Genomic DNA, 25,182 nt, shown 5'->3' with positions numbered 1-25,182 from the left:
CTGCCTGCCACTGCCTCTTGAGCACTTGGATCACAAGCATGCACCATTACACCATGGGGCACGCAGTTGTAATCCCTGCATTTTTGAGATGGGTACAGATTTCAAGGCAGTCTTGGCTGCCCAGCAGGTTCAGTGCCAGCATCTGCTCCATAAGACCTTGTCTCAAAAAAGCCACCAGCCAACCAACAACAAAACCCAAAACACCCACTAGCCATCAGCTTCTTCCTCAGAAATATGGCAGGTGCCACAGGAGGACTGGGGGCCCAGGCTCGGGAAGGCTCAGCTATCCATCTTAGGGGCCATGGTGAGGTCCCATGGTTCATGGAGCTAAAACAGGACAATGAGAGGATCCCCATTTCCAAGCTGGGCCATCTGGTCAAGAACACGAAGATCAAGGGCCTTGGTGAGATCTACCTATTCTCCCTGCCTATCGAGGACTCTGTGACCACTGACATTCTCTTAAGAGCATCTCTAAAGGATGCTGTTCTAAAGATCGTGCAGATGTGGGCTGCAACGGTCAAGTTGGACTTAGTGTTAGGTCCTTCGAGGAGGTAACCATATTGGCCAAGATTTTCATGGTCGTTCTGCAGAGAGGTTACTGTAGGAATAAAGATTGGCAAGCCCCATTCCCATGAAAGGTGACAACCATAGTGGTTCTGTGTCACCTGAGGCATTAGCATGATCTCTGTTCCTGTGCCCAGGAAGCTTTGATAGCCAGTATTGATGACTGATACACACCAGCCAGGGGCTATTCTGCCACTCTGGACAACTTCACCAAGGCCGACTCTAAAACCATGTCCAAGACTTACAGCTACCCCCAACTTCTGGAAAGAGACTGTGGCCACCTTGTGAAAACTCACACCAGAGCTCCTTTAGAGGATCCAGACTTCTGCTATGGCTACCACATATATTTTTTATAGCAGAAATCGAAGTAAGTCTGAGAAGAAAAGAAATAGAATGGAAGGGAGGGAGAGAGGGAGGGAGAAAAATCTAACAAGTATATACTTGGACCAGATCGTGTATGTTCTGCAGTTTGGTTTTCCAGTCTGGACTTAATTCACAGCTGTGCACCTCTGCCCTGGCAGCCCCACCCTGGCTGCAGGACGTCCTTTAAAAGCATGATGATGTAATGAGCTTGAGATCCTGTAGACTGCCCACCTGGCTAAATAGAACATTCTAAATATGAAGAGACCGTTGCCAGTTAAGAGCCAAAGAGACCTCTGGCTATCTTTCCAGGCTCCATTTGCTATCCACCTTCTATCTGACTTCCTCATAACCTTTAGATAAAACTCTAGAAATAAGCTTGACAAGGCTAGCCTCCATTAACCCTAGAACTGAGGACAAAGATAGTATCTAAGTCGATTTCCTTGCTTTGGTGTAGCCCATAAACGTGATGGCCCTATCTATGTACTTTGCAAACAAGTGGTCTGATAACTTTCTTTTTGGTGACTATAAAAGTTCATGTAACCTTTCCATGGTTCCTTTCAGATCCTTTGAATCCACATTTTCTGACCTATCACGGCTATTTGTAATTGGATCAGAATAAACTATTATTCCCTTAAGAAGAGTTGATTTATATGGTGACAAAAAAAGAAACAAGCAGGTTTTGTACCCAGGGCTTGATCGGGGTGCCAAACTCATCCCTTCTGAGTGGCTTTGGGCAAGCCCCTAAGATGTTTTTACTGTTGTGATAGCTTTTATCTTATAGGGGTAATTTAACAATTAGCACAATCACAAATATATACAGTACCTTTGAACCAGCATAAACACTTATCTACTGTCATCCCTCAGTAAAGAGGGAGTGTAGTTATGATGAGATTTGTATTTTAACAAGGGCTTCCTGCTGAAGAGAGACTTGAGGGGCTAAGAGCACCGACTGCTCTTTCAAAGAATCTGGGCTGGATTTCCAGTACCTGTGTGGTGGCTCACAACCATCCAGGGGATTCAATGGTCTCTTCTGGCCTATGTGGGCACCAGGTATGCAGTAGTGCAGACATACATGCAGGCTTATTTATATACTTAAAAAGAATGGAAGTTTTTAGACTAGAAACAGAAAACCAGTGAGCAGTCACAGGGTGACCCAGGGTGAGAAGAACAGAGGTATAAAGCAGGGAATAGATTCAAGATCCAAGACACAGATTCCATAGGTCAACAGCCCCATGAAAAGGCGACAGACAGACAGACACACACACACACAGACACACACACAGAGGAACAGACTGGCCTTGAATTCCCAGTCCTCTCACCTCCACTGAGCCAGTGCTGGGATTGCAAGCACGTACCACACAGGCTTTGAAGAGAGATAACCTTCTGGCATGGGTGCGGAAGACAACAAAACTTCAGAGCAAAAGACAGGAGGTCTACACCATTGTCTCATTGCTTAGACACAGGCAGCAGAAACTAATTAGACTATAGTAGATACTTGCAAAATCAATAAATGTGAAGTCAATTTTAACAATTATTGCTAAGAAAAAGTTTGGTTAAAAGAACTTAAGCTGGGTATCGTGCCAGGCGGCTGTTACTGCAGCCCTAGGGAAGTAGAAAGAGAAGGAACTGAAGTTCAGAGCCACCTTGGCTACATAATGGGTTAAGACCCAACAGAGATACTAAGAACCCTTTGTACACTGAAGGACAGGGAAGAGGAAGGAAGGAAAAAGGAAGAAACCACAATTCAAAGAGCTGGGTTTCTTTCATTTCATAAGGCAGAGGTGCTTGGGGGTTTGTTTGTTTTGTTGGGGTATTTTTTGTTTTTTTGTTTTTTAGACAGAATAGGCTGAAGAAAGCAAGAAGAAAACTCAGCTACCATTTCAAAGTTACTTCCTCTGGAAGGAGGCAGGGAGGGTCACAACTGACACATCTGGGGAAACTGGCCTGCCGGGGCAACTCGGCTGCTTTTTCTCAGGTCAGATAAATAACTCAGTGCCATCGAACATTAGTGCGACTGACTCCATTTTGACGTCTCAGTGAACTGCTGGACCAAGCGACGTAGCTTATTAGTTCACTGAGTTACAGAAGTGAGTCTCATTCATTCTCATTCTCTCTCTCTCTCTCTCTCTCTCTCCTCCTCCTCTTCCTCTTTCTCCTCCTCCTCCCCCCCTTTTCTCCTTTGCAATGTTGAGGATAAACCCAGAGCCTGGTGCATACTGGGCAGGTGTTCTGCCACTGAGCTACACCTCCAGCCCAGAGTCACAATTCATGCCTAAGGCATGCAGTTCTTCCCACAAAAACAGTAAGAATGAGTTAAGAAGTAACCAGTCCCCAAATGTACCAGGTAGACACCCACCACACAAATCTTTGGTTCTTAGTTATTGGAGGTTTAAAAAATAAAAATAAAAAGCTACCACACACAGAGCACACCAGGCACAACCATAACCTTCTGTATTTCTGCTCTGCTAAGGCGATGTGGATAAACAGCCGAGTGGGTCAGGGGAGGCGGTATTTAACTACCACTTGTTCTGAGTTTTTTGATACATAAGGGACAGAGGTTTACAAAGGATTAAGTGGCATATGTGCAGACACGCACAGACAGAACGTGGGACAAGGAAGATGGTGACTCTGAAGCAAGTTTCAAATGCAAGCTATTTCTGCCACCCAATCAATCCTTCAGGCACCCATCTGGACATCTGCCTAAGCAACTATTCGCCTCCCTATTGGATGAATCTTTAGATCAGAGAGAAAACTGCACAGAAGGTAACCAGTTTGTCAATATTCCCTCATGAACCCATAATTGTAGCACTTAAGGCTGAGGCAGGAGTTCAAGGTAAGCTTGGGCTATATAGGGAGTGTCTGGATGATGATGGTGGTGGTGCCTGAGGCTGAGGCAAGAGTTCTAGGGATATATAGCAAGTGTTTGCATGGTAATGATGATGTTAGGCTATGGTTGGACAGGCAGTAAATTGCTGAGTAGAACTGCTTTCTGTATGAGGTTGTGGTTTTGTGTAAAGTTATAGTATATTGGTAGAGACTTTGATGATACAGTTATGAAGCAGTCATGTGTGACGACTGTCCCTTTGTGAACCGCTTTGCAAAGGTTTGTCATAAGGAATGTCACTTTAAATTCTGACAACCTTTACAGAGTATGATATGATTTGTCTTTTTTTTTTTTCCTTTTTAAAAATTGGGTTGGCTTTTGTATTGGTGGTATGAAGTAACAGTGGGCAAGTCTGATGGTGGCAGCAAGTCTGATGGTGGCAGCACAGACCAAGGATACCATACCAACCCCACTATTCTCCATGTATCTACCCAGCCATGGTCCCTCAGGAAAGACAAATGGCAGTTTCACTAAGGAATGCTCTTGGTAGGTAACGCCAACCATTGATGTTATTAAACTTCAACCTGGGCGTCTTTTGAGGATTTTATGTAAAGAATCCGGAGGTTCCCACAGCTCCCCTGCTGTCTGTGAAGGAAGCTCAGTGCTATTAATAGGCAAAGCATTTGTGTTATTTTGCCTTGCCAGATGAACCAGATGCGCTCTTCCACAGAAAACCAACTTTTCTCGAAAGAACCAACAGTGATTACTCAGGCTTCAGTATTTTGCAAATATTTTCTAAAACTGAACAACTGAGCTGTCCTGGTGCTACACACTGCCAATCCCAGCCCTCAGGAGGATGGGGCAAGGTGATGGTCACAAGTCCAAGGCCGTGGACTGCGGCCACCAAATCTGTCTCAATAACAAATAAAAAAACCCACTAAAAACCAAAACTGTTGACTCTTGACTATTCCATGTCAACCTGACACAAGCTAGAGTCATTTGGGAAGAGGGAACCTTAATTAAGAAAATGGCCCCACCAGACTGTTCTGTGGGCTAGTCAGTGGAGCATTTTCTTAATGAGTGATTGATGTGGGAGGGCCCAGCTCATTGCTGATGGTGCAATCCTATGGGCAGGTGGTTCTGGGGTGTATAAGAAGGACGGCAGAGAGAGGGGGAGGGAGAGAGAGAATGTTAAAAATTAAACTTAGAGTCCCTTACATGTAGGTGAGTGCTCTACCCCCAATCTACAGGTCCAGACAGGTTTTCCTCGATCAGAACAGCACATAGCAGGAGACCAATGTGGAAACAGAAGAGGTCCAGCTCTCCAAGACCCACACAGTGGAAGGAGAAATGACTCCTGTAGTCTTTATGTCAACTTGACACAGCTAGAGTTACCCAAGGATGGAAACTGGATTGAGGAAATGCCTCCGTAAGATCAGGCTATAGGCAAGTCTGCAGGGCTTTTTTTTTTTTTTTTTTTTTTGGTTTTTCGAGACAGGGTTTCCCTTTATAGCCCTGGCTGTCCTGGAACTCACTCTGTAGACCAGGCTGGCCTCGAACTCAGGAATCCGCCTGCCTCTGCCTCCAGAGTCTGGCTCGCTCTTTCTTTCTTTCTTTCTTTCTTTCTTTCTTTCTTTCTTGCTTGCTTGCTTGCTTGCTTGCTTGCTCTTTCTTTCTTTCTTCCTTCCTTCCTTTCTTTTTTTTTTTTTTTTTTTTTTTTTTTGGTGCAGGGCATTTTTCTCTGCCATATTTTCCCCTCCAGATGTAGCTTTTACAAAGTCCAACAAGTTTACTTTGCATTCTTTTGTACAGGGTTTTGCTGTATAGCCAGGGCTGCCCTCACACTCACATAAGCCAGGCTGCCAGCGGTCCTCCTGCCTCAGCATCCCAAGGGTTGGGATTATACATATACATTATAATGCCCATCCATTACTTTCTTACTGTGGGAGGGGCCAGCCCTTTCTTTATTAGTGGTGCCATCCCTGGGCTGGTGGTTCTGGGTTCTACAGAAAAGCAGGCTGAGCCAGCCATGAGGAGCAGGCCAGTAGACAGCACCCGTCCATGGCGTCTACATGAGCTCCTGCCTCCATTTCTCATGCCAGTCGGTGCTCCTGCCTTGCCTTCTCCCAGCATGCACAGGGCACACAGCCCTTTCCCTTCGTGGGGTTCCGTCACAGCAACAGCACCGCTGACTAAGACAGCTCCTGGAGCTACCTTTGAATCCCACAGGAGCGCCAGGCAGGGCGCACACGCACACACACCGAGTCAATGAATGTGTACGGTTGGGGTTTTTTGTTGTTGTTGGTTTTAAGTTTTCCGCAGGTAATGCATGCCTTCTCACCAAATTTTACTATTGAAAAGTTCTAAAGCAGGCACAGTAGTGCACACCTACAGTCTCAGTACTCTGAAGTTCAATGTCAGCTTGGGGTACAAAGCAGGGCCTGTCTCAAACACGGTTCTCTCTCCATGATGTTTACTTTAACATATCAAGAGTTTCCATTGGCTCGGCAGTTCAGAGGAAGAATCGTGCTCACAGCACCCACGCTGGGGACCTGGTCCCTCCTCCTGGACTCACTGGCTTGCTGCCTTCATGTGTGCACACACCTACACAAGGGCACACACTTACACAGGTACTTAAAAATAATTAAATTATAAATAATGTATAATTCAACATAGGGAATTTCGGACCAGCCAGTGTTGCTGAAAATTTTTAATCCTAACCCAGGGTTTCTACCCTACCTTTGACCCTTTAGTTCCCCAGTAAAAGCCTTTATATTTACAATAATCCTTAAACAGCACAAGAGCTGGGTAGATACTACCCTCTATGTTGTTAGACTCCACTTCCTATCAATAACTCCGAGTTATTACTTACTGTGTTTCAAGCCAGGGTTGCAGAGTGAGACCCAGTCCAAAAAAACAAAAATCTTTTAACAAGAATTAATGTGCTTGAAAATAAGTAAATACATAAACCCAAATTTTATTCCCAACACAGTAAGTATTCATAGCTAAGTTCTGTTTAAAGTTTAAGAGTACAAAAGGGGGATGGTGAGATGGTTCAGTGGGTAAGAGCACCGACTGCTCTTCCAAAGGTACTGAGTTCAAATCCCAGCAACCACGTGGTGGCTCACAACCACCCATAATGAGATCTGATACCCTCTTCTGGTGCGTTTGAAGACAGCTACAGTGAACTTATTCTAATAAATAAATCTTTGGAAAAAAAAAAAAAAGTACAAAAGGTCCTAAGAAGACCTAGTGGGCAGGGCTAACGGTGCAGCTCAGTGGGGAGAGGGCTTGCCCAGCATGCAGAAAGCCCCATGTTCCATCCCCAGCACCACACAAAGCCAGGCAAGGTGGCACATGCCTACAATCCTGGAAGTTGGGAGGCAGAGGCAGAAGACGGGAGTTCAAGGTCACCCTTGCCTACATAGCCTATCTCCATATCACTGGCATATATGAGACCCTACCTTAAAACAACAAAAAAAGGAGAAAAGCACCCACCATACTGTCATAGAGCAAGATAAACCAGCACCGGGAAGCTGGGTACCAGAAATGGGAGCCCACAGTGAGAAGCCATGGGTGTGTCTGAGGTTTCACAAGGTGGGAGGCCCAGGTCTGAAGTGCTGCAGCCTCTACTGCTGTGAAGAGGCTAGGTAAGAATGGTGTTAACGGGAATAAGATGCTCCAATACCTGCAGGATTGCCAGGCCAGGGGTGAAGCCAGGTACCTGCTCCTGCATCCGAGTTACCTGGTTCTTCAGTCGATCCCTGATTTGCCTAGAGGGAAAGAAAAGGTGGAAGGAGTTACCACTTACTTCATGGCAAGCGTAAGTGAGGCAGAGCACTGGATACATCTCTTGGAAGTTAAAACCACCTTCGCTGACGGACATTATCTAACAAGTGTGTGTCTCATGGCCTTCCCACCAACTTCCCTCAACTGACCTTAGATTGTTCTGTAACTTTTAACGATGAGGACTGAACCAGGCAAGTGCAGGGGAAGATGTTTAAAATACCTCAATTGGGGGCTGAAGACGTAGCTCAACAATTAAGAGAGAATCACCGTTGCAGAAGACCCAGCCTAGTGACTATCATGATCTTAAGGGCCAGCAGGCAATGGTGGCTCAGCTATTCAGGAGGGTCAAAAATTCAAGGTCTGCTTGGGCTACAAGTGAGTTCAAGGTCACCCTGGGCAACTTAAGAGAGCCTGTCTTAAAATAAAAAATAAAATCAGGGTGTATGGGGGAAACTTCTTCAATCCCAGTATTCAACAAGACCGAAGCAAATTACTGGGCCTCTGAGGCCAGCTTGAGCTACATATAAGTATCAGGCACATTAGTGCATAGCAAAGACTATGTTTCAATAAAAAAAATTTTTTTTAAATCACTGTTTTACTCCAACTTTTATTTCTAGTTAGTGACCTTGTTTTTTTCAAAGCATTACTCAACACAAGAATAAAGTTCAAAAAAGAATAGGCCATAGTTTTGGAGTTTCTTCTGTTGTTGCTACTGGTTTTCAACCGGATTTGACCTGGACCATGGAGGCAGCTCTGCTGTAAAACAAGCACAGACTGCCTGGCAGCTGCCGGTGTCCACGTCCCTGCGGTCCCCGCCTTTGCTGCTCCCCATCAAGGCAATGAGCTGTGCTATGGGGACAGAGCTGAGGGCAAGCTCTGAGCTCTGCTGTCAAGTTCCGAGGCTCGCCTCTTCTTCCCACTCCCTCTCCTCTAGGCTGTCAATCAAGGTACTGGAGGGCCGAGGTCAGATAACAGGAGTACAAAGTGCCTTGTGTCCAGCACTCTACTGGCCAAGCAGGGCATGGTGTGAAAGCCTTTAACCCCAGCAACTGGGAGGTAGGAGCAAGAGGGTCGGGAGTGTGGGGTTATCGCCAGCTACATGATGAGTTTGAATCCAGCCTGACTCAAAAACAAAGATGGGATAGGAAGGCAGAGGGGCATGTGGTAGGCCAAAGCTTATTTCAACCTAAGCAAAATCATAGTGTGTCACTACTAGAAAGACACAAAAACTGGCTGGAAGAGAAGGGGAAGAAGGAGGAGGAGAAGGAGAAGGAAAAACAACAGTAGAACAGGTGGGCACTCCTGAGACAACCCCCTTGTCAAGTAAGAAGGCATTCTATATGCCACTCACAAATGAAGCACAGGCTCACAACAGGCCAGTGGCTTTCCTCGAGCCAAATGGCAAAAAGATGAGCATGTGCCAGGACCCTGAGCAGGCACCTGCTGGCCACCTGGAAACCGGGAGTGATGGCCAGCACAGAGACTATTTTATTCTGGTGTGATGGGAGGCCATGACAGGGTTTTGAACACAGATCACATGGTCGGTCGGTCGTACACTGTTAGAATTCATTCCGGTTGCTGAACTGGTAATGGAGCAGGGCGCTGCAAGCTGAGGCACTAGAAAGAAACCACCACTGCAGGGCCCGGCCAGCACAGTCGAGAGCAGATTACAGTGTGGCTGACAGGCTAACCGATTCCAGACCCATCTGCAGGAGTCGCATAGAAGATGTCACAGCTACGTGGACTCAGCTTTGGGGACTGTGAAGGTGATAGAAAACTATCAGCTGGGAGCATGCTGAGGCCCAGAGCACATTTCATGCCAATGCAGTCAAGCTATTTACCGGATTGTCTAAGGGCAAGTGGGCATTTGAGACCTACAGTTGGAGTCTAGGGACAAATAAAAATACTCAGCAGGTGGCAAAGCTATGGGAAGCCAGCGCCATAGGTGGTGAGCCGGAAAACACTGGTTTTACTCAGTAGGCCAAGACTATAGGACAGAACGTTCCAGAGTTCCATGCTACCATTTAAAAGAACCTAAGCTCCAAGTTTCATGCTACCATTTAAAAGAACCTAAGCTCCAAGTTTCCCTTCTAGGGATAAAGAGATGCAGGTTGGAAGTCATTTACATTGACTGTCCTAATCTTTTCCTAACAGGCCGCTCTCTCTTCTGTGAATAAGCATGTTTTCATGTCTACAGGTATTCGCATGTATGCGTGGACATTGGAGGACAACGGTAGATGTCATCTTAAGTCTACATATTTAGACTGGCTAACTAATGAAGCTCAGAAATCAGGGCCTTGGTATAGATAACTATCTCAGCCTTACTCCCAGCACTTGGGAGGCAGAAGCAGACAGATAATTAAGAGTTTAAGGCAAGCCTGATCTACATAATGAGGTCCAGGCTAGCCAGGGTTACATAGTGAGACACTGTCTCAAAGACAAATAGATCAAAGTACTGTGTGTGCACACCATAGTATGTATGTGGTCAGAGGACAACTTGCGGGGGTCACTTTTCCCCTCCCACGGTGGAGGGAGGTCTTGAACTCCAAACGTCAGGCTCCGTAGCAAGGCCCTTCACCCACTGAGCCATCTCACTGTAGCAAGGCCCTTCACCCACTGAGCCATCTCACTAGCCCCTTTCCATTTCACCATAAGCTGTCTATTTCTATTGCTTTGAGGAAGAGAAGGTACTCTGCTCTTGCCTTCTGGGGTGGCTACTAAGAACCCTAAGATAAAGAGAAGGAGGAAAGCTAAGAATTGGCTACAGCTGGAGCAACGGACATTAAAGGGCAAACACAGCTTCACCTGTCTTCAGGAGGCTGGTCTCAGACGATAGTCAATTAAATGGTAGTAATTTCTTCCAATTTTTATAGCCCCAAATTTCCAGAAGTCTAAGTGCTGTGACAGAAGGACTCCCCAATCACTGCAGTCTTCAGTTGTGGGAGCCCCCATGCCTCTCCACTGCCCCCCACACCCAGTCTTTCCACAGCCCCCACGCCTCTCCACTGCCCCCCGCCCCCAGTCTTTCCACAGCCCCCATGCCTCTCCACTGTCCCTGGACTAGATCTTCCATGTAAGGACTTCAGAGCCAAGTGAAGCCAGAAGAAGCAACCAGAAAAACACATGGTCCTCCAAGTACAAATAATCACGCCAGATTCACAGCATTCTTCACCAACCACCTACAACCTAGAGAAGACGTCTGTCAGTCTCTACGTAAGAGCAATCGGTATGGAAGTGTGCACAGAAACTGAAAAGCCAGCAAAGCCAGCATAGCACTCTGGATCTGATTGACGGACGCCGGTAGAATAATCACAGCCAAGTGATGTGATACAAGCCGTGAAAACAAGGACTCGGGATGTAGTTTCAAGGTGATACTGCCATCTAGTGGGTAGGTGTCAGAAGTGCAAGAAATAGATCAGACTAGATGGGGTGAGCTCAGGAGGCAGAGGCAAGTGGATCTCTATGAGTTCAAGGCTAGCCTGATCTACAGAGTTCCAAGATAGATGGAGCTACATAATAGAGAGGCCCTGTCTCAAAAACAAACAAACAAACAAACAACAGTAGTCTATAAGGCTGAAGAGATGGCTCAGCGGGTTAAGGGACATCTGACAACCCCAATAACCTGAATTTAATCCCTGGGACCCACGCATAGAAGGAGAGAACTGACTCCCTGCCAGGTGTCCCCTGCCCTCCAAGGCTGTGTCATGACAACACCAAGCTCCTCCCCTCTGCCCTCCAGCAAATAAAAATAAGTAGTGGCAGACCATGAACCCACCACACACACAAAATCAAATGGAATAAAACATTTAATTTTAAAAGAATTTATTTATTTTACTTATGTGCATGGGTGTTTTGCCTAAATGTAGGTATGTGTACCACGTGCGTGCCTGGTACCTGCGGAGGACAGAAGAGGGTCATATTCTTGGAACGGAAGTTACAGATGGGTGAGTTGTAAGATGTATATATACACATAAATAAATATATATGTATATGTATATACATATGCATGCTAGGAACCTAACCTGGATCCTCTGGAAGAATAGGCAGGGTTCTTAACCCACTGTCTCAATAAAAACATCTTAATAAATTAAAAAAAAAAGGTTAACTAGCAAGTTCTAAAGCAGCAGGGCGGCTCACCTGTAATCCTGACACTCAGAAAACTGGGGGAGGAGAACTGTTATACTGATAGGTCTGCTATCTATGAGGATAGCCTGGGCTACTGAATGAGAGCCGAATCCCAGGCTAGAAAGATAGCCTTGTAGAAGAGTTTGCTGCCATGACTGACAACTTCAATTCCACCCTGGGGTGGTGGCTTGAATAGATATGGCCCCACAAATTCATGTGTTTGAATGCTTGGCCCATAGGAAAAAGCATTTTTAGGAGGTGTGGCCTTGTTGGAGGAAGTGGGTCACTGTGGGGACGGGCTCTAAGGTCTCTATGCTCAAATTCTGCCCACTGTAGAAATGCAGTCTCCTCTTGGTTGTCTTCAGATCAAGATGTAGAACTCTTGGCTCTCTAACACCATATCTGCCTGCAGGCTTCCATGTTTGTCTCAAACTCACATAGATCCACCTGCCTCTGCCTCCGGTGTGTCAGGATTAAAGGTGTGAGCCACTACTACCTGACAAGAATCGCTTTTAAGTTAAAAGTTAAAACAAAATTGAATATAGACACACATGGATATACATATACATGAGAGAGACAAACAAACGCACTCCAAAAATAAAATGAATCATAATGCTAGGTGGTAGTGGCACATACCTTTAATTACGGCACTCAGAAAGCACAGGCAGGTGGGTCTCTGAGTTCAAGGCCAGCCAGTCTGGTCTACAGTGAGTTCCAGGACAAGCAGGACTACACAGAGAAACCCTGTTTCAAGAAATCAAAAAACTAAATGTTTTCCTTTGTAAGAATTGCCTTGGTTATGGTGTCTCTTACTGAGTTTTGGTCTGTTGCTATGTATTGTAATACTAACTCCTATACCTATAGGTCTAGTTTTGTGGCGCAAACCTTTTCCTTAATTTAAAAACTATTGGTTAAATAAAAATAGTATAGCCAATTACTGGAGGGAAGAGAGGTAGGTGGGTTTTGAGTTACCTGGTTGGGGGTAGCAGAAAAAAAGGAAAATAAGAAAGAACAGGACGAGGAGGAAGCCACCATGAGAGATGAGCCATGGTCAATGGCCGGGAGAAACAGGAAGTAATTGGGGCATACCACTGGGGAAGTCGCCAGGCCAGCAGCTAGAAAAGTAGATTAGGGTTTACCCCCAGTAATTGTCAAAGCCAAATGAAATAACCATAGTCTGAGTCTCATTCATTTGTAAGCTAGACAGGGACACGTTTAAATTGGTTCAACTACAGTCTCATCACAGTAATGAAACCCTCACTAAGACGTCTGGAATCCACACAGTAGAAGCAGAGTGAGACCCTACTTCACGACAGTCAGACAGACAGACAGACACTTGATTCTGTCTCCCTGCCTGCTACCCTACTCAAGGAAGGAGCAGATCTCCACCTACTCAGATCCAACAAGCTCCTGACTTTAGGCATTCAGCCCACAGGGCTGGGAATGTAGCTCAGTGGCCAGGCTTCTGCCCGGCACACACAGCCCCAGTTTCAACGCCAGTACTGCAAGAATGCAGAACAGAAATTGCTAAACTCTAAGTCATCTTTCAAAGAGTCAGGCATCCAGATTTTTAAGTATAATTACAGACATGAATGTGTTGCAATGTAATCTAATTTTTTAAAAATAATTTCTGCAAGTCAAACAAAACATTTGGCTTATAAGCCACTGGTTTTGTTACAAGACAGCGTTAGGAGACAAGCTGGGCTGGCTCTGCATACAAAGAACCAAGAAGCTGCGACCAACTCTATGCCAACAGGGGAAATCGTGCCAGTGGGTCTGCCAGCACAGGGCGCACACCAGATTTAGTCATTATCTCTCTATTATATACCAGATCTATCATTATCTAACCAGATCTGGTTGTCAGAGCTGGTTATGGCGACACAGAATAGCTACAAGTCCCTTGGACTTGTCCCCGGGACACTGCCACCAGTAAGAGACACGGAAGTCTAAAATATATCTGCTTGAAGAAAGAGCAGGAGCTGGTACATAAAAAAACAAACAAATAAACAAAAGGGGAAGCCAAACAGATCACACAAACCAGAATAAATCCCTGGAAGACCTGTGCTCTCATCTAAGACCCTCTCCTATGTATGCTCAACACCCTTACAGTTCACCCTGTGCCTGGGCAAATTTCACCTCCAAAGTCAGTTCTGCTACTCACTCAAGGGCCACTCAGCTTGCCCTGGGGCCATCCCTGCTGATCCCAGGCAGTTATTTACAAACCACTGAGGTCAGAGGTCCAAAGCACAGGCTATTCATCCTTGGTTCCCAGCCTCCTTCTCCCTAATACTGACAGGCTCACAGCTCCGTCCAAGCCCATAGGACACTTTGACAAAGAATATAACATTCATTCTCATTAACACTGAGCCCACCCACAGAAATCCCTAGCTCTCCCTAGCACATTCTGTTACTGGACATCTGATTTATCAAGTACATGCACAGGTACCTATCGGTCAGCAAACTCAATGAGGGGAGAGATTTGGGCTTTGAAGATGTCCTGGCATAGAAAAAGCACCACCAAGCAAGAGAATAAATATGCAAAGGACACATAGCTGACTCTATTCCCAGGCCACACACACCCAGGCTTGTGGCAGAGGGCTGTAATTCTAGCTGAGAAGCTGAGGCAGGAGGACATCAAGTTTGGGGTTTACCTGGCCTACAGAATGAGTTCAAAGCTAGCCTGGGCAATTTAACAGGAACCATCTCAAAAAGTAAGAGAGCCAGATGTAGTGGCGCACACCTTTAGTCTCAGCACTCAGAAGGCAGAGGTAAGCAGATCTCTGTGAGTTCAAGGCCAGCCTAGTCTACTAGGCTAGATCCAGGACAGTCAGGGCGACACAGAGAAACTACATTTTGAAACCATCCCCACCCCAAAAAGGAAAAAACAGCCTAAGGAAATCATGGCTCAGGGGTAGGTTTAAGTCCTGGCTTTACCAGGGAGCGGGGAGGATAGGATGTCTTTAGCCTAGCAAAAGGAAAAGTGTAGACAACTTACCATAACCAAGAGGCTCTATGTATACACAGCTCAAGCTGAAAGATCACCTCTGGGCCAGGATTCCCACAGCTATGGCGCAAGCATGCAGGTACTGAAATGACTAGCAGGCAAACTCACCTACCAAATTCTTGTTCACTGAGAACTGTCAACAGGCACACCAGCTCCTAGGTCAAAGTGACAAGGAGCCACCATAGGAGTATACTGAAGGGAACTGCCCAGGGCCAGTGAGGTAGCTCTTGCTGGACAAGCCTGAGAGCCTCAGTTTGACCCTGGAACGTCCCAGTCAAGGGAAAACCAACTCTACAGAGTCCTCTGGTCTCCTCCATATACGCACCGTGACACAATGCATCAGCACCTACATACAAGCAATGATAAATAAAATTTAAAAAGAAAATGAAACTCTTAGGGTTGGTTGATATCATTCAAAAGTAAAACACTTGCCTTACAAGGTCTTAGGTTTGAATCCCAGTACCCACCAAACAAATAAAAAAAAAATTACAACCATGTAGTATCACATGCCTGTAATCCCAGCATTCCAGATATGGAAGGCAGCAGGGTCAGAAGTCCACCAAGATATCATACACTCACTACACAGTTAAGTTCAAAGCCAGCTTGGCTATATTAAGATCCTGTCTCACAAAGAAAAGAGAAAAAGGTCGTCTGTAAGCACAACAGAAACTTTGGTCTGGAACCTGGGAGCCAGTCTTCTAGCAGCCTACAGATGGCGCAGAACTCTCAGCTCCTCCTGCACCATGCCTACCTGGACTCTGCCATGCTACCACTTTGAGGATAATGGACAAGACTTCTAACCTGTAAGCCAGCTTCAATTAAATGTAGCCCTTGGAAGAGTTGCCTTGGTCATATGAACACACAGCAGTAAAACCCTAAGACAGAAGCTGGTACCGGGAGTGGGGTATTGCTGTGCTAGGACTGACCAGGCTTTTGCTTGGAAGAATGTGAACTTGGGAACTTTGGATTTAGAGAGCAGTGAAATGCTTTAAGTGGGGCTTAATAGGCCATCCTAGTAGGAATAAAGTAAGACTTTGTTGCTGAGGGTGATCTGAACTGTGGAAGTCTAGCTCCAGAGGTCTCAGAAGAGAAGTGGATGAGAGATTGTCCTTATGATATTTTTGGTGAGGAATTTGGCTGCTTTTTGGCTTTATCTTAAAAGTCTCCCTGAGGCTAAGGTAAAGAAATTTATATTAATTGCATCGACAAAGGAAATCTCAAAAAAACTCAGCAGAGACTTTGTTTTCTGGTTAAGTCTCATGAAGAGCATTCTGAATAATAAGCATAGCAAGCTTAGAAAGGAAAAATAAAAAATATATGTTAAAAAATATATGTTTTGAGTATTAAAGGGGTACCAGGAAGTTGAAATGGAGCTGAATTCTATGTTCTAGAAGATAAATACAACAGAGCAGGACTTTGGGACAAGATTTCGCCCAGCTAAGTTTAGGTCCAGGCATGGTGGACCACACCTTTAATTCCTAGCATTTAGGAGGCGTGTAGATCTCTGAGTTCAAGGTCAGTCTACAGAGCAAGTTCCAGGACAGCCAACCCTAGGCAGTGAGGGAGTTGGAAAACAGAAAGCCCGTAAAAGAATAAGGGAACCATATTCCAGCCCCAGCAAACAGCAGAACTCAGCAACTTTGCCATGTGGCTCTGTCTTTAGAGTCCAGAATAGAAAGGACTACCGGGACAATATATGCTGGTTAGCTGGAGCTTAAAAAATGAATGGTGATTAAGAGACTAGCATCACTAAGGTGAAATCTTCTGGGAAGTATTTTCTGAGAGCACAAGGAAGCTGTGTTTCAAAGATAGCCAAGGTTGTACCTGGTGAATTCACTGTATGGAGGATGGCCCTGAACTCCTGATCCTCCTGCCTCCACATCGTAAGTTTTAGACTTACAAGCTTAACCCACCATGCCAAGACACATCAGAAAGAAAGAAAGAAAGAAAGAAAGAAAGAAAGAAAGAAAGAAAGAAAGAAAGAAAGAAAAGGAGAGAGAGAGAAAGAGAGAGAGCAAGTAAGCAAGCTTCTATTACATTTATTTCCTTTGTGTGTATGGCTACATAAATAAATTATTAATATAAACAGTGAATTAATCAGGTGGCTGTATTTCTTTATATTATGCTATTCCCCAATAACCATACAGAAAAAATAAGATTTATTCAAAACTGCACCTCAATAGCTGGGTAGTTAAACCTTTACCTTCTAAGCTAATCTGGCCACTCCCCAGCCCCATCCCATGATACTTGCACATTATTTTTGATCTGGTTCTTCAGAACCTTCTTCATGGCTCCAATTCCTCCATCCTACCAGCTGATCTAATCTCCCTCTCTCTTTCCTCTGGCTGGCGGATGTTCCACCTTATTCTCTATTCTGCCCAGCCATTGGGTGATCAGCATTGACTGACAAGGCAGAGAATAAACCCTAAGAACTGTTCACACAAACTTGAGACAGGAGATTCTTGGCATAAGCATCACGATGTCATGTCCAGGTTGAAACAAGATATGAAAGCAGAAAAAAAAAAATCAGCATTGGAATAACCTAAGGGTAGGCATTCAAAACATTGTGCCTACAGGGCTATAGAGTTCAGCGGACAATTTACAGGGGTCATTTCTCTCCTTTCTTCATGTGGATCTTAGGGATCAAACTGAGGTTCTCGGCCTTGGTGGCAAGAGCCTTTAGCCTTCGTGGTATTTCACCAACCCTCTATCCTACCACTTTGAATAAGGACAAAAATCTCAAAGCGATTCTAATATCCAACCAATGTTGAGAACCACTGGAATAGATCTCAAGCCAGCTAGCTATGGCTTTCAAAAAGAAAACCAAGCAGGCGTTCATGTATACATCAATTATAGATTATTAATATGTCTAATATAGCTAATGTATACTAAACATTCACTATGTGCCAGGAAGATTTGTAAGCGTTTCTCTGTTAAGAACTCACTTAGGGGGCTGGTGAGATGGCTCAGCAGGTAAGAGCGCTGACTGCTCTTCTGAAGGTCCTGAGTTCAAATCCCAGCAACCACATGGTGGCTCACAACGATCCTTAATGAGATCTGACGCCCTTTTCTGGTGTGTCTGAAGACAGCTACAGTGTACTTATATATAATAATAAATAAATCTTTTTTAAAAAAACTCATTTAGGTAGTTGGCATGGTGGCACAGATCTTTAATCCTGATACTTAGATGGGAGGGACATGAGGAAGATGTTTGTGAGTTCCAGGGAAGCCAGGGTAATATAAATGCCCTGTCTCACAAGACTAAAACTATCATTTCAGTTTGCTAGAAACCCAATAATCTAGATATTAATTTTTATTTACATCTGAGGAAATTACAGGACAGAAGTTAAGAAATCTGCTTAAAGCCACACAACTAGTAAGAAGTGAGAAAGTTCCTAGGTATTTTAGATATAGACATAAACAAAGCTGCATATATATTTCATATCACTTATTTTATTGTTTTTGTATATGGGTGTTTTGTCTGCGTGTTTATATATGAACTGAGTGTGTTCCTGGTACACAGAGGCCATCACATTCCCTGGAACTGGAGTTACAGATAAGCTTCCAAATGGGTGCTGGGAATTGAATTCAGGACCTCAGGAAGAGCAGTCACCGCTCTTAACCACTGAGCCACCTCTCCAGCTACTTTTTAATGGAGCTTATATTTAATTTCCTCTCCACTCAAGTGAAACACACCCATACCACCAATTCCTCATTAACCACCAAGAAGAAAACCTAAATTATCTCTTTACAATCTAATTCGAACACTTCAAGAAAGAGCACAGTAAGAAGGTGTGAGCATATATTTACTCATATATAGTATATTCATAACCAGAAACTGGTACTTCAGTAATCTACATGTTGAAAAAGACTCAAAGACATAAAACTAATAGGCAACTAACACACATCCCTCAGCACCTCTTCTGAGGGAAAAGCAAATTAAAATCACTGAGATAAAACTTCACATCCCCCCCTCCCAAAAAAAACTCACACCCATGAGGAAGTATTATCAAAAGGGCAAGGCCAAAGGTCCAGCAATTAAAGTCCTTACCGCGAAACCTGACAACCCTGATTCCTATGTTCATCCCTCAATGAAGAGAACTACAGGTTGTCCTCTGGTCTCCACATGTACACACCATTCAAACTCACTGTAATTGTGTGTGTATATACACATACATGTATATATATGGAACAAATAGGGAAGCACAGAAAAAAAAGAAATCCTGGTGCACTGTTGGTGGAAACATAAATTCATATGATCACTAAAAATAGTAGCATGGAGTTGCCTTTTAAAAATCAGAAATATCCTTCTGTGACAAAAACCAAGGTGAAGCAATGAGCTATGGGGTCTGGCTCTAAGATCTTACTGGTACTAGTGGCTGGTGGGACCTGGATCTACAATGCCACCTCTATTGTCACAGTCAACTCAACATCAAGACTGAGGAACTGAAAGACCAGTAAATGCTACCGTTACTAGCCTATAGTAAATGGGTTAATTTATGGTGTTTTGTTTTGTTTTGAAATTAGACAGGCAGGGCATGGTGACTCTTAACTTTAATGCCAGCACTCCAGAGGCAAAGACAAGCAGATCTCTGACTTCGAAGCCATCCTGGTCTGCAGAGTGAGTTCTAGGACAGCCAAGGTTACACAAGGGAAACACTGTTTCAAACACACACACACACACACACACACACACACACACACACACACCACATTACATGATGGGGCTGGAGAGACAGCTCAGTGGTTAAGAACACTGTCTGCTCTTCCAAAAGACCCAGGTTCAATTACCAGCACCCCTCTGACAGTTCACAATTGTTAACTCCTGCTCCAGGGAATCAATCTGACACCCTCACAGAGACATACATGCAGACAAAACACAGATACACTAAAATAAAAAATGGTAACTAAAAAATGTTACAAAGTATCCTATGAATATGTACAGACTCTGTATCCACTTAAAATTTTAAAAATCAAATCAGGTTTTAAAAATTAAAAACAAGGGGCTGGTGAGATGGCTCAGTGGGTAAGAGCACCCGACTGCTCTTCCAAAGGTCCAGAGTTCAAATCCCAGCAACCACATGGTGGCTCACAACCATCCGTAACAAGATCTGACTCCCTCTTCTGGTGTGTCTGAAGACAGCTACAGTGTACTTACATATAATAATAAATAAATCTTTAAAAAAAAATTAAAAACAAAATACAATTACCAGAACTAACAATCCCTTTCCTGGATAAGTAACCAAAGAAAATTAAATTATAACCTTGTAAAGAAATCTGTTCACTAATAACAATTGTAGCATTATTCACAAGAGCTAAAATATGGGACCAACCCATCTAGGTTGTGACCTTATTAATGGTTGCTCTTATGACATTACAGAGTCTTTTGAAGCCAGGGCATTGCAGGTGCCAGTTCCTCTATCACTGAATAGCCATGGCTTCAACAGACAAATAGAGAAAGAGAATTAGACATACTGTAAATTATTACTCCTTAAAAAAGGAGATCTGTCACATGGACAGAACCAGAAGACACTATGCTGAAAAACAACCCTGACATTGCAAGAAAAATGCTACATAATTGCATTCATTGGGAAGTTAAATCCAAGCACACAGCTAGAAATAAGACGGGGCATGGCAAGAAACCAGACTTTTCCCAAAGAATACAAAGTGGGAGATATGGAAGAGTGGGTAGAACAGAGGACTGTGGGTAATCAAAGACTACTGTATCCAGGATTGTGCCCAGTAAGTTCATCTTAGCAAGTCTTATAATTTACATTTGTCACTTTAGTAACCATATACATTATTACTACCTATATGCATCCCATAATATGTGACTAACCTAAAATATACTTAGTAAGTTTTTTTTAAAAAACATTATTTCTGTGCATGTGTATGTGTATAAGTGTATGCCATGCCTGTCCGTGGGTACCCAGAAGGCATCTTTCCCTTGGAGCTGGAGTTACAGGCAGTTGTGAATGGTCTGAACAGGGTGCTAAGAACTGAACTGAGTTATCTGGAAGAACAAGATGTGCTCTCCTTAATCCCTGAGCCACCTCTCCAGCCACCACATTAAGGTTTAAGAAAGGGGAAAAAAGCAGGCATGGTGATATATGTCTTTAATCCCAACACTCAGGAGGCAGAGGCAAGTAGATCTCTTTGAGGTCAACCTGGTCTACAGTGTGAGTTCTAGGACAGCCAGGGATACACAGAGAAACCCTGGCTTGAAAAACAAGCAAACAAACAAAAGTCTGATGTAGTGGTCCAGACCTGTGATCTCAGCCCTTGGAAGTATAAGCAAGCACTGAATCAGCAGTTCAAAGCCAGAATCAGATACATTTGAGTTTGAGGCAAGCCTGGGTTACCTAAGACCCTGTCTTTTAAAAAAAGAAAAAGGAAAAAAAAAAAAAGAAAGAAAGAAAGAAAAGAACTTGTATATATTATGATTTCTAGTCCAAAAATCTGGAGTTCTTCCTTGCCTTAGTGCAAGATTCACCATTTAATTTATATTTTTCCTCTTTTTTCGCAATCTTCAACAAAAGCTCTCTTTACTCTAGAGTAGGCTTCACCATCATTCTCTCAAGGTCTCTTGTGACAAAACCAAGTGTTTACTGGACACTTACTGCTAGCCCCAGCAGTTAATAAATAACCAGATACCTAATGTCGGAAAAGCAACCTTCAGCAAGTTCACAAAAACAGACCTTTCTCTCTCCTCAGCAGTCCCCAACACTCACTCCCTAAACAAAAAGCAAGGAATGTAGCCCAGATGTTATGCACACTTTCGGGCTCCACACTTAGGGGCTCAATTCCCAGCCCTCTCTCCCAAACAGCAAAAGGGTGCTACTCTCTGGGACGACACTTGGCAAACATTCCCACTAGTTAAGCATTTAAATCTGCACGGCCAGAACAGGTGGTCTGACGGAATATGGAATAGGGTCAGCACACAAGAGCCAAACTGAAAAGTAACTTTAGCGCCAGGACGGATAGGTAGGCTGTTAAAGGGTAGAGCAAGCGAGCGCTGGCGTAGTAGCTGAGTGGTGCGGCGCTTGCCTTGCCTGTGCGATACCTTGGAAGTGAAGCCGGCGGGGTGAAAGAGAAAAAAAGACAGCATTTGGTGTAATGAGGAATGCGCTGAATTAGAGGAAACCCTCTAGGCCAGGTGTGGTAGCCCAAGCCATTAATCCCAGCACTCAGGAGGCAGAGGCAGGAGGGGATCTCTGTGAGTTCAAGATCAGCATGGTCTACAGAGTAAGTTGCAGGACAGCCAGGGCTCCGTGGAGAGACCCTTTGTCAGAAAACAAACAAACAAAAAATTAGAAAGAGACCCTCTCTCTGATTTGACCAATCACCCGTGTCAAATCTTGCCACAACCGAATCACCACCAAATTGCCAGACAAGCGGCTATGCTGGGTTTCTGAGGTTGGACTCCTCAGGTAGCCCGTGTCTAGGCAGAATGATGCCAGCAGCTACACTTTTGAGAACAAGGTCAGGTCAGGACTTGCCGCCAAACCTAGGAATGCAGCCACCCCAGGCAGTCTATTGCAATTGCACATTGGGCCGGGCATGTGTTTCTCTGGCTTCAGGAAACCAGTCTTCAGATTCTAGGAGCCCGTGTCGATGTCCTCTCTTCCCGCAAACCCCATCTAAGCACCTCTCCTGCAGAGCCCAGGCGCTTGGGGATCTGCACGCCCTGCTCTGAGCCCACCACCACTATCACTGGCAAGTACTTACGCAGAAACCAGTTTCCCGTTCAGGATTCCCGCTGGTGCCATGGCCTTTGCTAGTCTGCCACCCACGGTGAACACCAGCAAAAATCAGGTTCCAGTCGCTCCGCGCGCGCAGGACAGCACAACCCACGTGCTCAGGGACCTCCCGGGAGAAATCAGCTAGTGCGCCTGCGTCGCGCTCAGCAGCGAAGGTGCGCAGGCGACCCGGAAAGACGTCGTGACCCGCTGACAGAGGAGGCCCAGGAGCGTCTGCGGGAGCCGGTGGGCCCAGGCAGCAAGAGGGTTGTCACCAAAGACTGGTTGGCGGCAATGACTGGCTGCGGAAAGAGCCTGTGTGGAGCCCGCCTCTGATGAGCCGGGAGCTTCCCGCCTCGCTTTTAGCCAATCAGAGATAGTGTGTAGGGGGCGCGGTGGAACTGGGCGGAGTCCGGGCAGGAATGGGCCTGTCTGAGCAAGTTTGCGTGACCTAGGTTGCGGCGACAGAGTCCTGCAAAGCAGTGTGATTTTGGATCGTACTGGCTTCTCCGGGCAGGATCTTGGAGGCCTTAAGCTGATTCCGGCTACTGACCTGGAGCAGGCAATGCGGCTTTCCACGTTGTCATAGGCCCTAGCTTTCAGAGTGTGGTGGGGAACACCTGGGATAACTGCCTCTCTGTTACCCTCCTAGCAAGAGTGAGGCTATCCTTAACGAGGCAATTGTGTCCCTCTGGTTAGCCATCTGCGGAGGAAGCACTCCAGGGAATTGCTTTTCCACCAGCCAGAGTAGAAATTTGTTTCCGGGGAAAGAGATTTCAGAGATCACCTTGCAGGACTGAAGCCAAGACAGTAATGGACAGGTCCACACCTCGACCTTCACTGTTCAACTCTATATCAAGTCTGACTCTTTACTTAAACCTCAGTTTCATATTAGAACTCAGAAGATAAGACTTCTCTTTGTCCCTCTTCCCAATGTGGCCGTATTGAATAAATCTCCTTTTTCTATATCTTACCATTACTTGTTTAATCGACTTATTAAGGATGGTGACTAACCTGGTTTATTAGATTCTCAGAGCCCAGGGTCTGGCTCGCAATTCTAGTAACAGCAGGGACGATCAATCCACAGCCTTGACATAGAGACAAGTTCGCTACTACTGAACCCAGCCTTCCATAACTAAAACCTGCTATCCTCCCAGGGTTGAAGCCCAAAAGCAGGCTCAGCCCAGCAGCTAAGAGGGACCTCAGAGCAGAAGCGTGGGGCTTCATCAGCGTGAAGGGAGCAGAGTTCAGGACGAGTGATCCTCTGGTCTCAGCGGACCAAATCAGTATTGAAGCAGAGACTACTTTGTTCATCAGCTAGATGCCAGCAAGGCTGGCATCCCTCCCCATTTGCCCTGGTGCAGAAATGAGTTTGGCCATGTCCTCGGGAGCCTGGTGGTAGAGGAATACATCAGAGCCACTGCCTTGACTTTGCTTTTTCTGCCGCTGGAACTGGGCTGGATTCTTACTGTTGGGTTCGAGGTACAAGCCGAGAAAACTTATTTCAGACTCAGGAAGCTTAAAAATGAAAGCTTTATTCTCTGAGCGCTCAGGAAGGCAGCCAGTTCAGGACCTGAAACATGTCCCAGGAAGGATACTGTACAACATTTTAAAAGGATGGGAACACAAAGTGAGAAGTGAGCTGGGGTGAGCTGGGGTGAGCTGCAGTGTTATCCAATTGTATTTTGGTTGACATTTTGGCTTAAGCAAGGGAGTACCCGCTGGAGACTGGGTGAATCCAAGGGACCTGACTTCAAGGTCCTTAATTCATTCTCCTGAACTTTAGGTCTGGAGCTCAGAGTGATAAGGGGACAAAGGAGCTGATCAGCTGCATGTAGTTAACTAGAGCAGGACAGGTGATTGGTTATATATTTTTATAACATATGTACCTTGGTTTAGAAAAACAGCAATTTCTATATTCTTTACCTGTTAACAGACAGTTAAGAAAACATTTGGAGAAGTGGGGTAGGTGTTCGCTCCTAGGTTGTTTGACCCTGCCAACAAGATGGAGAAGTTGTCCTTGAGATGGCTGGATTCAGACAACTGCCTCCTTACAAGCTGTCCCTGAGATGTCTGGATTCAGACAGCTGTTCACAGCAGAAGCTGTTCAGCTATAGGGAAGTCCCAAGCTGCCCTAGGGCCTGGTACATTGGATTTAGTTTTTCCCTATAAATGCTAATCTGTAAACAAAATGTTAGTTTTTAGAATAAGTTTCTTTGGCTCCTTCCCAACATTACCGTTGTCTGGCTACAGTTTCCCCACATTGTTCTACAGATAAGTCCTTCCTTAGAACATCACCACATGGCTATGGATTTAGCAACCATTGTTAGAGTGGCTTGTTTCAACCAATGGCAGGACATGTGGCTGCCCCCACCCCCACTTCCCATCCCCCACCCCCCACCCCAACCTTTCTGCCCTAGGAATTAACCCAGGGCCTGGCATGCTAGCTAGGCAAGGGGCTTCTACCAGCAGCTAAGTTCCCCCATGCCAGGGCACAGTTTGCACTGAATTTGTTGTTGTTGGGCTTTTTTTTTTTCCTGTACTAATGTGTGTATTTTAGTTTGTGACTTTTGCCTGAAATCTGGGATTGTTTTACATTACATCCATATATAGTTAGATAATCTCTGTTTTATTTCATTAGCAGTTTAACTCAAGTCTAATATGTAGACTGAAAGAAACATTTTCCCATTTTAAAGAATGCAAGTGTATGGTTTTTAGTTTACAATGTTTACATTTACAGAGCTGTGTAACTGTCACCATGATATAATTAGAAA

General features: G+C 44.9%; 1 protein-coding gene and 1 long non-coding RNA gene across 3 annotated transcripts in view; one reads left to right on the top strand and one right to left on the bottom strand.

Moving 5' to 3' along the window:
• Mthfd1 (methylenetetrahydrofolate dehydrogenase (NADP+ dependent), methenyltetrahydrofolate cyclohydrolase, formyltetrahydrofolate synthase) overlaps nucleotides 1-23,536 on the bottom strand; it is a 65,415-nt gene extending 41,879 nt beyond the window's left edge. The window contains exons 1-2 of one of the 2 annotated variants that reach the window (NM_138745.2): nucleotides 22,398-22,710; nucleotides 7,440-7,524 (exon numbers count right to left, since the gene is read on the bottom strand). In NM_138745.2, the coding sequence (NP_620084.2) occupies nucleotides 7,440-7,524; nucleotides 22,398-22,438 (126 nt within the window). In that variant the 5' untranslated portion in view covers nucleotides 22,439-22,710. Of the gene's footprint in view, nucleotides 1-7,439; nucleotides 7,525-22,397 lie in introns of both variants that reach the window. The other variant, XM_030246509.1, reaches the window with a different exon arrangement.
• On the top strand, nucleotides 1,991-4,701 carry Gm40444. Its single transcript, XR_872832.3, has 3 exons — nucleotides 1,991-3,760; nucleotides 4,149-4,297; nucleotides 4,457-4,701. It is a non-coding gene; the product is annotated as a predicted gene, 40444 (long non-coding RNA).
• Nucleotides 23,537-25,182: the final 1,646 nt, after the last annotated feature.

This window comes from Mus musculus, chromosome 12, assembly GCF_000001635.26.
Source record: "Mus musculus strain C57BL/6J chromosome 12, GRCm38.p6 C57BL/6J".
In the NCBI taxonomy this organism is placed as follows: Eukaryota; Metazoa; Chordata; class Mammalia; order Rodentia; family Muridae; genus Mus; species Mus musculus.
Note: the sequence above shows the minus strand (reverse complement) of the source record. Positions and strands in the feature narration are given on the sequence as shown.